General features: G+C 38.6%; 1 protein-coding gene across 1 annotated transcript; it reads left to right on the top strand.

Annotated features, from left to right (window-relative positions):
* Positions 1-3,006: 3,006 nt before the first annotated feature.
* LOC102231151 (G protein-regulated inducer of neurite outgrowth 3-like) lies at positions 3,007-12,421 on the top strand. Its single transcript, XM_005797640.3, has 2 exons — positions 3,007-4,136; positions 9,878-12,421. The coding sequence occupies exon 2, from the start codon at positions 9,954-9,956 to the stop codon at positions 11,871-11,873; it is 1,920 nt and encodes a 639-aa protein (XP_005797697.1). The 5' UTR covers positions 3,007-4,136; positions 9,878-9,953; the 3' UTR covers positions 11,874-12,421.
* Positions 12,422-17,371: the final 4,950 nt, after the last annotated feature.

Genomic DNA, 17,371 nt, shown 5'->3' with positions numbered 1-17,371 from the left:
AACAACAGCAAGATCCAGCACAAAACCACAGACCGTTTTCCCCTCATGCTTGAGCAGCAATCTGGTTTATCAACAATGCTGCCGATCTTCAGATTGTCACCGTTGGTGCACTTGACTTTAATTAAGTCACAGTCTCTCACCTAATCAGTCCCTCTGGGTTTTCACAGGCTGGAGCTGTATCCCATACAATTACTGCATTAGAAGAAGAGCTCCTGTCTGAGGCAGGCTATATTTGAAAGGCAAATCCCCAAAGTAAGCACTTAGTTTCTAGCAATAGTCTGAAGATTAGAGGAGGATGAGTTAGAATACAGACTATAATGCTGAAATTAAGACTGGGCTATTTTAAAACATCATGAATTTAAAAATGACAGAAATTTGATCTTTTATTTACTTAATGGCACACTCAGTAGCAGTACTGTGCAAAAGCCTCTAATTAGCCCTCATTTCTTAATGTTTTGCTTCCAAGGAGACCGTGGTAAGTTTGAGGAGGATGCAGTAATAAAAAATAAAAAATGAAATAAACATCAGTGTAGCATACTCCCCTCCCCCAAATGAAGGATTGTGGCTTTACTGATGAACAGTGAGGTTTATTGAAAGTAAACCCTGCAAAGGGTAAACCCACACACAAAAAGACAGTGTAAGCTACAAAAACAAGCTCTTACAACCGTAACGTATCAACTACAAATAATGTTCACTACTAAAAATATCAACTCTAATTCAAAACTATGCCCTAGTGTTTGTATACAACAAAACAAATTTACAATTCCAACAAATCAATATTTGAAATATTCATACATACAAATATAGACATACATTTTCTAAAAAATAATTAGCAGGGGTTGATTGTTTTGCTGTAAGTTTGTGCTCTTATAATCCTTAAAAAAAAACTGCAATAGAAGCAAAAACCTGGACAAAGAATACACAAAACGTATGTTGTACCAAGCATATATTGTAATTTTAAGACTTTATTTGTAAAATTTGTGAATTTAAAAGAATTTTAAAAAATGTTACCTGTCCTTATAAGTCATATTTTCCTCCATCTAGAACTGTGGTGGGGTTTTTATGTTTTGGCTAGATAAGACAAAGACTGAGCTTTTTGCAAACACATGTGAGAGTGTACTTTGTTTCTAATGTTAAGTATGGGGATGGATCTGTGATGCTGTGGGCTTGTTTCTCATTTAAAAGCCCAGGGAACCTTGTCACAGTGTATGACTTCATGAATTCTTTGAACTACCAGAGAATTTGAAGTCAAAATCTGATGGATCTGTTAGTAACCTGGAAATCTTTGGTAATTAAATCTTTGAGTGGGATAATGAACCAAAACGTATAACCTAAATTTCAACTTTCTTCATAGTCTCTAGATCTAAATCTTACAGGAAACCCAGAAATCTGGAGAATCTACAGAATTAGTGATCAAAGATTTCCCTCTTTTATGTTCCAAAGTTGTGAAATATTGCAGAAGAATAAGTCCTACTATCCAAAGACATAATAAGAAACTTTAGCTAGAGAGGGATCAGAGAGAGATATTTAAATGATCCAAACATCTACACTGCAATTTGCATGTGTATTTTCTCCATATCAGAGGGTCTGAAATTAATGTCTGAACTCAACCAACTGCAGCCCTGCGGAGAATGAATCAAGTAGTGAGAGGCGGAGAAGAGCAGGTCAACTGCAGCGCATTAGCAAATGTCACAGAGGATTCATAAACGGTCCCATTTTACTACTGCATAATAAGTGGGCAGTGTACAGCTCCGTTCACTGCAGGTGTGAAAGCAGCAAGTGTTTGAAAACATAAACAGATGGTTTGCATGTCTTTAAACACCTTTCATTGCTTTGCACTAAAACAATTTTCTGTATAAATGTCAGATTTCTTTTGTTGAAATTTGACAGTTGAAATTAAATTAATTAGATTGTGCAAGAAAAACACATTAATTAGTTATTTCAGCAACAAAGTAAAAAAAAAATGTTTTTTTCCTTGGGAGTGTCAAGGAGAAGGTTTTAGACCTAAGAAAAGTGCAATAGATAAAGTAAACATTAAACTAATAGATTTTACATCTTTATTTATGGAGAAAAAGCTTCAGTGACAGTAAAATGTGTCACGGATCTCTACCCATTCTGTTAGCAGAGGTCAAATATCCAAGTTTTGCCAGAAGCTACTTGATGGCTCCAAAAATCTGACAGCGGAAGATGCAACTTGCAAAGAAAGAGATCCACATATGATTGTGGGTGAATGTAACCGTTTGATCCTGTTTGAATCCAAGAAAAGCCCAAACAACTGCTAACTTCTGCACCAGTAATTGTTTACTGTAATTAAAATTTACAGTACTTATATGCTGTATAATCAAGCACCACTACCCCCATTAACAAAGTTCAAATAAATTTATAGAAGTACACAAAATTACGATTGTCATGTGTTGGACTTTGCTTAATCTGTTGAGTAGATATGCTTCTGAGTTTCTTTTTTCTTTTGGGTGGTCTGCCAGTTTCTATTTTGTGTTCTCTTTACTTCCTGTTAGCTTCATGTTTCTGAGTTTTTCCTGTCTTCTTCGGTTTTGAACTGTGTTCTGCAGGTTTGTCTGCTCAATTATGTGCAGCTCAGTCAGCTTCCCTCCATGTTCCTGCTTTGTTTTTGGGTTGTTGTTTTTTTAAGTTTCATGTACTTCATTTCATCCATTTGCAAGTTTCTGTTTGACATGAAATATTTTGTCTCCACCTCTGCCTCTCTCTTGCCTGCATTTGTGTTTATTTTGTTAATTTCTGGCAGGCAATGTGGGGCATACCACATTGGTTTGCATTGTCCAGCCAATTAGGTATTGCTAACACAAACCTGCTAAGTTCTAGAAGGGTTCATGATGTCTTTTGGCAATTAGGTGCAGAACACAAAAAAAAAATAATGATGAAGCATTTCTTTAGTGCTTTACTTATTAAATACTTTTCTTTTTACTTACTTTTGTAAATTTTAAAGACCAACTCTATATCTAATAACACAAAAGCTTTATTCTCCATCAGTACCAGTTACCTTGCTTCCAGCAACTAGCCAGTCAGTCTTTTACTTTTTTATTAATAAAAGTAGGATGAATTAGAAGTTTTAATGATTTACATTTCTGTTTAATTTAACAGATTGTTTTTCCACAACTCTTTTTTATACGTCAACCCTTTCTCAGATTATTCCAGGACTCATGCTCAGTTCACTTAACAGAGATAAAGTGAACTAGAATAAAAATGTTATATAAGAAAGCATTTTCTAACATATTAAAGCAGATTTGTTAGCGTTTTTTTGTTATATGTGAAAACCTGAACTTACAAAATATTTGTTTGTTCAAAAATTCCTAAAGAAAATCGGGATTTATTTTAAATAAGACCTAAATATCACTTTTGGACACACCAGCATGCATAAATAAAACTCCAGACTCTTTGGTTTTGGTTTACCGCTGCTGAATTATTTGCCCTCATCTCCAGAACTTTCTGGGAGCGGCCCTGCCCCCTTATAAAGTCGTTTATTTCAACGTCCACACCGGCCGCAGAAAATGAAAAACCAGCAAACAATCTAATTTTAAAAACATTTCAACTGAGTCAAAAGCACCGCTTCAGATTGAATGTTCATTCACGAACCCATCTGTGCAGGACAGAAACGGCCCTGATGAAATAACCTTCCTCTGCTCCTGGAAAATGATCGCCTTCCTCAGGAGGCAGCAGCAGCGGCAGGACCTTAAAGTAATAAATTTGCAGCGCAATAAGTGACCCTCCTCCTGTGATCGTCTGCGGCGGCCACAGATAGGACGCTGCATCCCATCTCCCATTCATCCCGTCATCATGCTGCCTGGCACGGCTCAGTCTGGCTGGGATGCTGCTGCAAAGCGGGCAGCTTCATGAACGCTCCTCAGTTTGTAACAAAGAGCTGGGAAGCGGCGTCCGTCGGTCAGCCGGCGGTGACTCATTCCGCACGGTCAGTTGGTCGACTTCGGGCTCCGATTTGGCGCTGCTCGGCCGCGGAAGATCAATACCTCTGAGATTGGAGGAAGGCGTGGCTTGGTGTCACCGACACTGGGGTGAATTTTCCATATTCATTCCCGGGATTTTGCTTCATCTCACGAACAGCGGCGCGCAAACGGCAGCCGATCGCACGGGACATCAAGGTAAAGCGACCTCGTCTTTTCTTTATGATCAGAATGTTAATTATTCGCAGATGTCTGCAAGGTCAGATCAGAGCTGCAAATCTCACAGAGACAAGGAGCTCCGGTGCATGACACAGATCTTAATTGGCCTGAATAGGTCGAGTGCATCACTTGAATGCAGACTGCTTTGAATCAATTCTCGCTGTTCATGCACTCCAGTTTTTGTTTCGTGTCATTTGCAAACTGCTCCATATTAGATTTTTTTTTAAAACCTCGAAACCAGCAAGGATCCCAGCCAGGATATGGTCTCTATAAACATTTGCGCTTTGAGGACTGACAGACGGATTCATTGTGGCAGAGCAAACACACACAGATGGGCCAAACCTGTCCATGACCCAAACCACCAACCAACTGTTTGTTTTAATTGTGCTGATAGCAGAGTGCTCATAGACAGGCTGTATGGCATATAATCATTACAACACACATATAAAACGATGGATATAGTCAAAAGCTGAGGTTAACATTATAATTAAAAAAAACTTACTGTAATACCTACTAAAGCATGCATCTTCACTCAATGCAAAGACAACACATATGATTTTCTCTGTTTCTGATGGCACTCTGTTTGCAGAATGGTGCTTTCACATGTTGAGCAGAACGATGAAAGTCCTTCATCACCACTTGGAGAATTATGAGGTACCACAGGTCAAGGCAGTCAATTTACATGAATCCCTTTACTGAACAAAAGAGGATGTAAACACAGCTTACTGCTGACTAGATGTCCTTGCAAAGCACTGTGAAAGCAAATGGGTCAGAATGAACAAATGCCCTCTAAAAAAATACATTTATTGTCATTTTGTTGTACAACCAGTAGCATGCAACAGGTCACAGATCATCTGGGATCTTTAACAGATTCACGTTGGAAAAAGAAATATTAAAACCTTAGAAACAGAACCTGGAACAGAGAGGAACTTAAAGGATCTTTGCATGATTTTCCCAGCTCCCTTCACTATCCTCTGCAGGTCGCTCTTTTATGACACATAACAGCTTCCAGGGTATCGTAAACCTTCCTCAGAGATTTCCATATTAGCATGATACATCACATTATTACTGCAGATTAGGTCTACAGCTGATTATTTTAGGAATCGATTATTCTACTAATCATTCTGATCATTAATTGATTAACTGGATAAAAATGTCACTTTCTGCAGATTTTTCAATTGACCACTTAAACTTATATTATTAATATTAGAAATACACAAAAAGGTAAAAAATAAACAAACAGTTCAATTTCTTTTTTTAAATAATAAAATGAACATTTAATTGCCTACAATGCAATAAAATGTTGTTCTTAGTGAACTCTTCATCATTTGCAGCTAATAAAGTATTTCAACATGTGAAAACCTCAGCTCTTTTTGCTCAACTTATTAATACTGCGCTGGATATTTTTTATCTTAAGTACAAAATGTATATATATATTTATACATTTTTGGTTTAATTACTGCTCTGACTGCATTATTTCAGCAAATTATTTAACCTTCACCATGGCATGGTGGTTTATCCTGCTGGAAATCATCAGAAGATAAGTACACTGTGGGCCTAAAGAGATGTAATTTGTTGTTTATACAAAGGCGCCAAAATTTACCAAGAAATTGTACATGTGTTTTTTCAGTTTAGGAACATACAAACTGAAGGCCAAAAGAAACCAAAGAAATAGAAAACCAGAGAGATTTGGGCTGAACCTAAAGCTTATATAACATTAAGAGTTAACATAAAATACACAAAGCTGTGACAAATACTATTTCAAATAAACTCCAAATTTACATTAACAAAGTATGATTTTGTCATTTTTATACATAATTTTTTGTAAAATATATATAAAATATTTGAACTGTAGCACAGTTTTACATAATCAGAATAATAGATCCAGTGTTATTCTGGAATACCTCTGAGGTATTTATCTCCCTCAGAGATAAATACTTTATCTCTGAGGGAAATTAAATATTGTCAGATCTCATTTTGTAAAAATATTTTCAGAGTTGTGTGAACAGTGATCCTGTGGGCAGTAAAGATCTCCAGTAGCAGTCAGTCTTACAGTAAATCTGAAGAGGCCTCTGCCTGAAGACTGTATCTGATGATCTACACCAGAGTAATATATCTTGTATGGTAGTATCAGTTACTAACAAGAACTGCTAATCCACTTCATTTGTTTTTGCTGCTCCTCTTTAAATCTTTAAAACCCATAAATCAAAATTTAACAAAAAGAACAAATCAGAACTAACCTAACACTACTTCTACATCTATGCTGTTAAACATATATGGTGACAACGGGTGGAACCTCACTTTCACTGTCTGAGGGGAATTTGCTAGCTAGTCTTATCCAGGAGAAGGCTAATAACCAGTATATCTGGAATGATGATGTTGAAGGCAGAACTGCTGTCAAAGAGGAGTATCCTCAATAGATCTGCCTGCATACTGGTGTGGATAACTGTATGTTTACGTAACTCACAAAAAAATGCACCCAAATGGAGAGCCTAAAGCTCCTTTGATTGTTCGTGCCACCATCTGCAGTATCAGAGCCACAGCTCTGTCGTATGCTACGAGGATGCTACTAGGAGAGAGCAGTGTTTGCCGGGCCTGTTTCCTGATCCTAGTGCTGTTCTTCCACAAGGTCAGGTCCGCAGAGATCTACACACCATCCATTAGGAGTGCAAAGACATGTCGAGGCACATATCCCACAGTGTGGGTTGGCAAGTTCAAGTCTGTCTCATTCATTTCTATGTAGTTGTTTCAGAATGTAACTTTGTTTGTTGACGTGGGTTGACATACTGTAGGAAGGTGTGTGCTTTACAGGGGTAGTATGTATTGTTTTTAGCTTTGCATCATGTTATGATGTTGTTCCCTCATCAAAAATATACATGGAGTGTTGCCTTGACTCTTCCATGCATGTTTGATAAATCCTTTCATCTCCATGGCAACCGTTCAGCTGTGCAAAACGCCTGGGTGAACCTAGCCCCGCCTTCAAGACGCAACTCCTCCTCTGAGCTGAAGTTTCCAAGCTTCTGAACTTCCACCTCAGACAGCATCCCTCTCTCTTTACTCCCCAGCTCAGATCCTACAGACTAGCCTGCAGCAACTAGCAAACACCTGGTGGAACTGTGCAACTTTTGAGCTCATTATACGAGATATACTTCTCAGTGCAACGCTGGTAAAAAATATTGTTAAAGGGTTAATAGAGAAGTGATGTTGTGATAACTTTGTGGTGGTGGCTTTAATTTGAAGGAAAAAAAAGAAAATAGCTCTTGAGTTGCCTGGAGTCTCCTCGTAAACTGCTATCTGACAACACTTGGTAACAAAAGCATCAACGAAGCTGACAGCGCTTTTAAATCAGGCAGCATTTTGAGTATTCAGCTGACAGAAAGAGAAGTTGACAGAATAACAGACAGTTCATTTGTAAACACTGAGAATTCAGATGCTAAAGTTAGCTTCTTTTCTCTTTTGTCTGGAATTTCTTTGATCGTTTGTTGTTCAAAAATCTAACTGGACAAATTACCTGGGCTGGAAAATTATACTCTGGTCAGAGATTGTTGAGATTGATGAAACATTTTTTTTTACTTGTGAAAACACAGATAGCATTTTCTGTATGCTTTTATTTCATTTGTTTTTTATTGTCTGTTTTTCTAAGATGCATGAGGAGCACCTTAGAATCAAAGTATCCTAAAATAGGTAAACATTTTAATACAGTTTTTGATTTGTGAATTATTTGCTGTATATATAAATAAAAAACACAGCTTCTTTCTTTTCCTCATAATATTGCTGAGATCTAACCTTGTGTTGTGAGCGCTGTACCTTGCATTGTCTCATTTTGTGAGCTGATTGAATCATCACACCCCTGTTATCTCTCGGAGAGAGTTCTTCAGGAATATCATACCTAATAAATACTACTTCGCATTACATAATTTGTAAATATAAAGATTTATGATTTTTGTAATTGTTAAATAATCAAAAAAGTCTAAAACCTCAGTAATAAACATTAAATCAAACTGAACTTATATATAGCAGCCTCTTTTCAACATTTATATGTCTTAGTATCTCTTGATCGAGACTAAGTTGAGATTTGGGAAAGAATTGTTGTTGAAGTGAGAATCATTTCTTGCAGGGAAATACCAACATATTTATAACATTCACTTTGAAAGTGTTGTCAGAAAGTGTTATATTGTGTCTTTGAGGATCCAGAGAATAGATAGGAAGCCAAGAGAAGAGCAGAGGCAAAGAAGTATGTGAAGATGAAGTATGACCCATACAAAGACAGTAAGACAGGGGAAAGGTGTTATTAAATCGAAGGAGGGAAATAGTGAAGTCCCAAAGGATACCACGTTTGCAGACAATGTTGCGATCTGCATTGAAAGTAAAGAGCCTGGTGAGAACAATGTACTGTATGTAGGGTGGAGGAATGTAAGTTAGCAGAAGCAAGACAGAAGGCATGCGAGAATGAGAAGCAGACAGGTGGAACAGTGAAGCAACAACGAGAGAGGTACTTTAGTAAGTACCTGAGGTCAACCGATCAAAGCAACAGGTATTGCACAAGGGAGGTGAAGAAGGGAGTGCAGGCAAGATGGAGTGGAAGGAGACGAGTGTCAGGAGTGATTTGTGACTGGATAGCTGCAAGAGAGAAGTGAAGGTTTACAAGATGCTAGTAAGACCTGCTGTGATGCATGGTGTGGAGACAGTAGCAAAAACAAATACAAAAGACAGAGCAGCTGAAGCTTAACGTAGAGTGGCGGTTTGTAACTGCAGTCTATAAATCAAAATGTATTTGATCTGAATAATCAGATTTGTTTCTAGTGATGCACCAATTATTTGTGTTCAAATAAGTAAGTCTTTTTAACACATTTGTTAAAACTGTCACTATATTGTGACAATATAATCTGTGAAAAGATAAAGTTTCTCCTCCTCCCATGAGTTACTATTGTTGTCTGAAGAAATGAGCAACTCCCAGTCAAACACAACCAATCAGAACCAGGAGGAGGGTCTAAATCAAGTATGAGCTGTTAAATGTGCTAATGGCCAGTGGCTATTATTATTATTATTATTATTATTATTATTATTATTATTATTATTATTATTATTATTATTATTATTATTATTATTATTATTCATAGCAGGCTCCATTGTGGTGAACCAGTTATAGCATAGCAGAGAGAAAGGGGGAGTGTCTGTGCAGCACATACACAAGAATGATTGACAGCTCTCCTCCTGGCTCTGATTGGTTGTTTCTGATTGGTTGTGTACTTTCTCAGATGACAGCAGGTCAATAGGGAGAAGTCAGAGTAGCTTGACTTTTTTCACAGATTAGCTATCTCTTATTATATTATCACAACAAGGTGATAGTTTTAACAAATATGTACAAAAGATATTTAAAATAAAAGTTTCCCACTGCTATTTATCTAAATCTAAATGAAGGTCTAAGAAAACCGTGGCTTTACAGTTTGAAAAGTCTAATGCATTGTACATTTCATTTATAAAGTAAAAGTCTAATTATGCATCTTTTTTGTTCGTTTGAGTTCAAAACAGGTGTAAAAACGTTTTATAGATTTCTCACATGCTTTCACTTTAACAAGCTATTTTTGCAATTTACAAAAAGTGAAAAATCAATTTCACAAAGTGTGTTATGCAGGTCTAATCCGAAAAAATCTTGGTGATGCATTGATCAGTGTACATTTTAAGTAAACTACTTTTATTCTTCTACCCTCTTCTCTTAGGGAGCTGCGTAAAGGTTCTGTCTGCTCACATTTTTGGAGTATAACAATATCTGAAGATCCAAACTGTGAATTCGGGATGGGAACTAATCCTAAAAGGACAGTAACAGTCCAGATGGTACCTCAGCTGGCTGTGGCGGACCCACTGGCCAACAAGGAGTCTAACGCCAACTGGGGTGACGAGTCGCACCTCAAACTCTCTCAGGTTTGTCCAAACACCGCCCTCACATCTTCCAACCAGCAGGATAACCCACCTATGTCAGGTGCCGCTGCCAACCCTGTCCCACACATCCATAAATCCTCATGTAAGGGCGGTGAAGCAGTTAGCAGTGTGGTGGCAGACATGCCTGCAGGCAGCAATGGGAAGCAGACACAATCTGAACCTGGGACAGCTGGTGAGCAGCACTCCGCTAACCTGTCGCTAACAGGTCAAGCTGGTAGCGAGACAAAAACTGACCACAGAGACTCGAATGCTAACATAAAAACGTCTCATGGAAAGGATACGTGCGCCGCTGGTTTACTGACTGCAACTGCAGCATCAAAGATCGACGCACGCATTGCAAAAGAGACGAGTCCTTCAGAGGCAGCGCCTGTCCAGATGGCATCTTCAACCAAACCCACAGCACAAGAGACCAGCGATAAAAATACAAATAAAAATATCTGCAGCACCAGTCAGTCACAAAAAGCAGCGCCTTCATCTCAACAGGATGTCAAGGCTCCACAAAACAAATCTACCGCATCATTACAGAAAATCCAAGAACCAGATAACTCACGAAAACCTGAACACAGGATGGAAACTGTTACCTCTACTAAACCTCCACCAGCAGGTAAAGGAGCAGAAATCCACACTACAGTTACAAATATATGTTCATCACATTCAGAGAGGGATTTCCCAGTAGTAAAGGCAACACAGGTCTCCTCCAATAAACATCACCCTGAATCTTCACAGAAGGATTCATCTGGTGTGCCCCAGGCTGCAAAAAGCAAGCCAACATGTGGGCAGGTGTCTGAGGAAATGAGCCAAACTGACACAGCTGTCTGCACAGGAGAGCAGCTCAGCATGCAGTACAAGGAGGCCTCCACTATGACCTCATTCGCTTCGCCCGCCAAGCAGTGTCATGATATGGAGGTCCAGGCTGTAGCAGAAACTACCAGTAAAGCTGTGGGTACAAGTCCAAGTCTGCTGCCCTTCGCTGGCAGTGGAGTCCCCAGGGAAGAGGCGCAGAGTCTAGCTGTTGTTTTTCCAGTTAATGAAGCTGTGGGTTCCTATCAGATCTACACAACTTCCCTCTCCACCTCAGAGAAACTCACCGTAGAGGCAGAGATGTGCCCCAATCAAGCTGCAGATTTGTGCTCAACAACCATGGCCCAGCAGCTTGACTCCAGATTAGGAGCCAAGCCCAAGGAACCTGGATCAGCTCTGAGCAGCATTCAGCCAGTTTATCAAATCAACATTGAGCACAGCAACAAGAAGGACACAGTGGCAAGTGGAGTTGAACTATCCTCCACCGCTAAAGCTCCCTCCCCAGAGACGGCCGGCGCTTCTGCTGACAGAAACAATTCTGCGTTTTCTCAAGGTCCACCAGCAACCATAACAACAGCTAACACAGCATCAAAGTTGAGAACAAATTCAGCTGAGCAGGGGATAAAGCCAGAGAAGAATGAGGAGGAGGACGATCAGTCAGAGATGCAGAAGGATAAGAGCGTCCACGACGTCGTCTGGGACGAACAGGGGATGACGTGGGAGGTCTATGGGGCGTCTGTGGACCCGGAGTCGCTTGGTTTTGCCATTCAGAGCCACCTGCAGTGCAAAATCAGGGAGCAGGAGAGGAAGCTGATTGCTCAGACTTCCTTCCGAAAATCCATCTCTGGCGTTGATTCGCCGCAGCGTGGGAAAAAGAACAAAAGGAGGCAGCAGAACATTTTCAGGTCAATGCTGCAAAATGTCAGGCGGCCCAACTGCTGCGTGCGTCCCCCTCCCTCCGCTGTCCTCGACTAGCCCTGCACCCCCCATGGTGGCCGGTGTGAGACTCCTTTCTTTTTCTGGAGGTCACGGTGTTTGACCTCCATTTGTCAGAACTGCGATGCCAAGTGAAACAGTAACGGGTCGCCGATCCTTATATGTGAGTATACTGGAATGTTGTAGCATAAAGAGTCCGAATATTTGTGACGTTTGTGAACAAACAACGTAGGATATAGAAGAATAAAATAAACACCTATTTTCTAGAAATAGAATGTAAGAAAAAGAAAGAAAACACTTTTTAAAAGGTATAGTTAAAAGCATGTATCTTAGCTTCAAATGCTTTATGTCTTAAAGTTCACTCCAATCATAAAGTATCATCAGAAAACATTTGTGCAAATATATTGAGCTGATATCTCCTTTGTTGGATTTGGTAAATGTTTTCAAGGTGTGTGGGAGATTTTGTGACATGCATTCATGTATTTTTCACCTCTGGTGGCAAAAAAGGAAAGCAATGTATACACACATAAACGTTATGTTTAATCTCTGTTGTTCCTTGGATTTCTATTAAAATAATCTAAAACTAAGATGACTTTAACAAATTTTTCTTTCTGATATAAACTTTGGTCTCCTATAGAACCAATGCTGTTGTGATTAAAATGTCTATTCTTATGGGGAAAGGATTTATTAAACTAGGAAAAACTTGGCTTAACAAAAACCTTTAAATTCAATTTGGTTTACTTTTCTTATCAAAGACATTTCTGGTTCTTATCTTTAAATGACCCAAGCATGCAAGAGTAGCAACATTTTTATTAGTTCAATCAATGGGCAGCAAACAAATTAATCCTACAATTTTTAAGAAATTGATGTAATCAGCTTTCACTAAAACTGTATAGTTGATATTTTATTTATTCTTGTATAACGTTTTTGTTATTTTGAAAAAATGTGTCTTGTAGTCAAACTTAGTTCTTAAAAAGAAAAGTCCAAACAAATTATACAATCGTGTGGAAAAAGTCAAATAAACCATCTCAATTCTCTAATTATACATATCAAAGCTTGGTTTTTAGCTGGTTATGGGTGTCTAACTACTTAAAGCACTAAACTAAAAATTAGCTGGAAATCTGTGGAAATATTCTCAACACTGCTAGGACAAAAAGTAGTTCAATGTGTTGGAAAGCTCAGTCGTTCTTCTATAAGAACATAAAAAATAAAAGCATTCAAATCTCTGCTTCTGCTTGTCATTTACATGACAGATAGTACATGTATGCCATTTCTTTCTGGAGGTATCCTCTTCCAACCTCTACTCTGTCTGGCATTCAATAAGGTGTAAGTGGCAAAGGCAGGCGTGGATGTTGGAGTATCAGTAGAACATGAAATTTGGCCAGTATTTCAGAAACCTCTGGTGCTTCTGAGTCTGATCCAAGTAAAGTTCCCTGAGAATTAAGGAGCAGCAGGAATGATAAAAGCCGTCCATAGAAGACATGAGAGAGAAGTTTCAGATTTGATGGAGCTGCAGAAATAAATGTCAACACTGATAAAAGAAAAGTATTTGTTAAGATACTGCATGCTTGCATGGACCTGTGTTATTTCCAAACAGCCTAATTTTCTTGTAGCCATTTAAAAATGCCTTGAGCAATGTGCTTTTATGAAGGTTTCATTGCTGTTGTTAACTGAATTTTATCTGTTTCGGTCCAGTAAAGACTGTAGTGGCATTGTTTTTTTCCCCAAACTTTCTAAAATTTAGCAGCTAACGTTGCTGCTAAAGGTGATCAGGGAGTCAGATGTTTAATTTTTTTTTTGAAAATGCCTTCATCAGTGCAGCTTTAAGACCAAACATGAACAGTTTAATGAAATTTCCTGATGGCTCTTATGGTAGTTTTTGCTATTTTTGTGACAAACTTTGTTTGGGTTCACATAGATAACGGCTTTCATTGTAAATGTACTATCCTGGTTGGTGTTTAACACTGATTCTGGGCGACTTCTGCTGCTGTCTTAACAAGCATGTCACTTCATGTTAACGTCTGGACGTGAAAACAGGTCCAAAAAAAGTCCTCTGTATCTGCAGTGGTGCTGTGAAATGTCACAATGTGTAAGTCTGAAGTGTCTAATCCCAGGTCCTGTTTGTCTTTGATTCTTCGGGATCAGAGGACACAGTCAAGCTCTAAAGACGCTCTTATACCTGTCTCCTCAAGTTGTAAGCATTGAACTCTTTCTCTTTTCATAATGCTCAGTGAAGACTGCGAGAAGGACAGCGAACTGTTGAGTCCTTAAATATGAATACCAGCCTCATATTTAAATCAATTCCTCCTCCTGCAGAGGTCACTTTCTACTTCACACATCAGCTTCACCCTTTCCTGTCGTGGCAGGCACCAGCCTTGAGCCTGTGTCTTTCACTCTTGCCTTAATTAGCCGTCTGTCAGTTTTTCACAACTCCATCTTATTTGGTATGAGGACAGCAGAGAGGAAAAACTGCTTCAGTGACAAGAGGACTGAAACTTTAGCTGTGTGCCTTTGAGTAGAAAAAGCAATGTTTGAGTACTGTCACACTCGATGAAGCCGACACACATAAAGAATCATCTGGAGCGTGAAAGGCCTTTGCAGCTTTTGCTATAGTCTTCTGAGGTGTATTAAAGGAAACCTATTATGCAAAATTCACATTTTGTACATTTTTGTACAAAATGAGCAAAATGTGAATTTGTGTGTCTAAAAAAATGCCCAGCTGTTTTATGGCAATAGGTTAATGTTTTTTGGTGCCTGGACAGTGAGCCGTTTCAAAAATCTCCCAATTGTTAAGTCACACTGTGCTGTTACCTAGCAACCCAGGCTGAGCTCCAGCATGTTTGGTCAGCTGGTTTCACCGCTGTACAGTGACTGCTGGAAAAGACAAGTGTTTTGTTGTTGACTTACCATCCAGAAACCACTTGCTGCATTCTTGTTGGTTGTGCAGGAGGCTCCAATTCTGCTTTTCAATTCTGCACTAAAGAGAATTGCTGCCATGTGAATGCCTCATTAAATGTTTGTTTTAAAAAGTTATTGAAGGCAAACAATAACTGCAGGAAACAGGAAGATCTGACAATGGCTGGAAAAAAATTGTGGAGAATATGAACAGAGGAGGATGGTTAGTGGAGCAATGAACAGGTGTGTCTTATTAACTAAACACGAAAAAGCTGTAAGGAATCATGAACTAAGGGAGAATGGAGACATAGGAGAGTCGTGTGTGATTCTGATCATAAGAAAACATTCAAAAATGGAGAACATAAGAAAAACAGATGATTAAATACATGCAACTGGCATTAGCTGCTCTAACAACCAGCAAGAGCAATAAATAACAATCTCTGGAGAGTTTCCTCTTTACAAGGAAACTCTCTGGCGCTGTCCAGTTAAAGACTGATGGACCATGAGAAGGAGCCACTTGTTTCAGCCCGAGGGCCTCTCCTGACTCACGCTGAGACGCAGAAACCGATGACAGCTGCGCTCTCACTGTCTGCTGTAGGAGAAGCTGGGCTGCATATTTATTGGAGTTTATTAGACGTAAATGAGAAATCACTCCCATTCTTCTTCTGCATGCTGCTTGTCTAAATTACCTGCATAGAAAATATGAACCCAATTTCTGAGCTGTTCTGTTTTGCTTTGACTCAATCCTCAATATTCATCCATGGGTTTAGGACGAAATTGACAGCAGCAGCATTACTTTAAAGCTGGAACTGAAGTCCAACAGATAAGTTGGAGTTGTTCTGGGATTTGAAATGTGCTTGCAGTGACCCAGTTAGCTTCATAAACACACAGGTTTCATCTGCGCATGTAGGAACCCTCATACAGTGCTGTCGAAAAGTATTTGCCTCCTGCTTTTTTGTCACCCTTAAAAGTGTCAGATCATCCAATATTTTAATATTCGACAAAAATAACCTTAGTTAATGTTATTGATTTCACTTATTAATGGAAATTGTCTCCTTTGTTAAACCATGACTTAGCCCTGATTTCCCAGTTTTTTTGGAAAGTTGACTTCATCCAGCGACAGGCAGGTCAGGTCACTGCCAGACCTGTACAATAGGGATGCAAATAAATAATTACAATTAAATTTCAATTAATGCCTGATAAAATTAAAATTATTTCTAATCAATAAACTAATAATTTCCACTTAGATTTCCTTTTAGTGTTGTAGTTTGGGTGCCATCCAGCAGATGGCACCACTAGTTATTCTTAAGCAGCGCCAGTTGTTACAGAAATAAAGATGGCAGGGTCATACAAGAAGATAAATTGTCTAAAATGAGTCCTGTGTGGAATGTAAAATGTACATTATGCAGTTCTCTCTTTAAATATAAACACAAGTTCCTCAGGATGGTTTATTTTGAGGGCTGTTGTGAATTAATGAACTTTAAAGAACAAAGTTTTGACATTCCTTCAAGAGCAACCACAGACTTTTGTATGAACATCTTTCTGTTCATGGGGGATTAAGTGTTTCACTTAACCACAATTTTCAGTCAGCGTCTAATACAGCTGACACATTTTTTTATATTTAATGTTTGTTTTGTTTTTTTAGTTTTTTTATCATATTATGAAAAATTTAACCCTTCATGTTATGTAAAGGTGGTTGGCCATCTTGATACAAGAGAAAACTCATCAGATGTCTCAGCCATCAAAACAAAATATTTAATTTTTTGCTTGTTTGGTCCTTACAGAAGTGGATTGGCTTTATTTTTTGGGTCATTGGCCTGCTACATAACTCACACCAAAACGTGTGACTGAGCATGAGGTGGATTTATAACCCTTTCCCAATGGCTTTGTTTTCCATCTGCTCTTAAATATCTTTAGATCAATGTATAATGTGTAATTCTTGAGATTTTTTGCCTACTTCATGTTGTCAGACAAGATCTGTTAAAAGTGATTTGTTGATTGTACAGCAGGGATGCAAGCTTTCGATTAACGAGTTAATCTAAAGTTCATTGATCTTATAGAAATCTATTGTTAAAGGTGGAGTAAGCAGAAAACGTTGGACGGATATTTTTATGAATACTTTGAAATGATCTAGTTAAAGTCCAGATTTAAACCCAACTGAAATGGGTTGACTGAATGGAATGACCTTACAAGATGCTGTTCAAGCTCAAAACCATTTAATGTGACTAAATAGAAAATAATTTGTGTCTACTCAGGTTATCTCTGCATCATATTACATCATATCTCTGCATTTATTTGAAACATCTAAGTGACACAAGAAAGCAAAAGTAGATGAAAAACTGCAGGGAATAGCACAAATACTTCTTCACGGCAGTGGAAGCTTTTGTGGTGCTGGGATTTGAAGTCTGGCTTCAGTGACCCAGTTAGCTTCTCAAACCCACAGGCTTCCTCAGTGCATGCAGAACCTCACAGGAATCCCTGCAGACTCTACAGCTCTCACAGGGAAGCCATTACGATTATCAAGATCATCACCTGAATAAAACACATCCACTCACACATAGAACATTTATGGCATTACATGGACATTTGTCATTGGGATGATTCATAATAATTACAGATCACATATAATATAGAAGCTAGTT

Source organism: Xiphophorus maculatus, chromosome 5 (genome assembly GCF_002775205.1).
Source record: "Xiphophorus maculatus strain JP 163 A chromosome 5, X_maculatus-5.0-male, whole genome shotgun sequence".
Taxonomy (NCBI): Eukaryota; Metazoa; Chordata; class Actinopteri; order Cyprinodontiformes; family Poeciliidae; genus Xiphophorus; species Xiphophorus maculatus.
Note: the sequence above shows the minus strand (reverse complement) of the source record. Positions and strands in the feature narration are given on the sequence as shown.

What these genes read in the sequence shown, in the direction of transcription:
- LOC102231151 (XM_005797640.3), top strand. Translation starts at nt 9,954, where the DNA reads ATGGGAACTAATCCTAAAAGGACAGTAACAGTCCAGATGGTACCTCAG.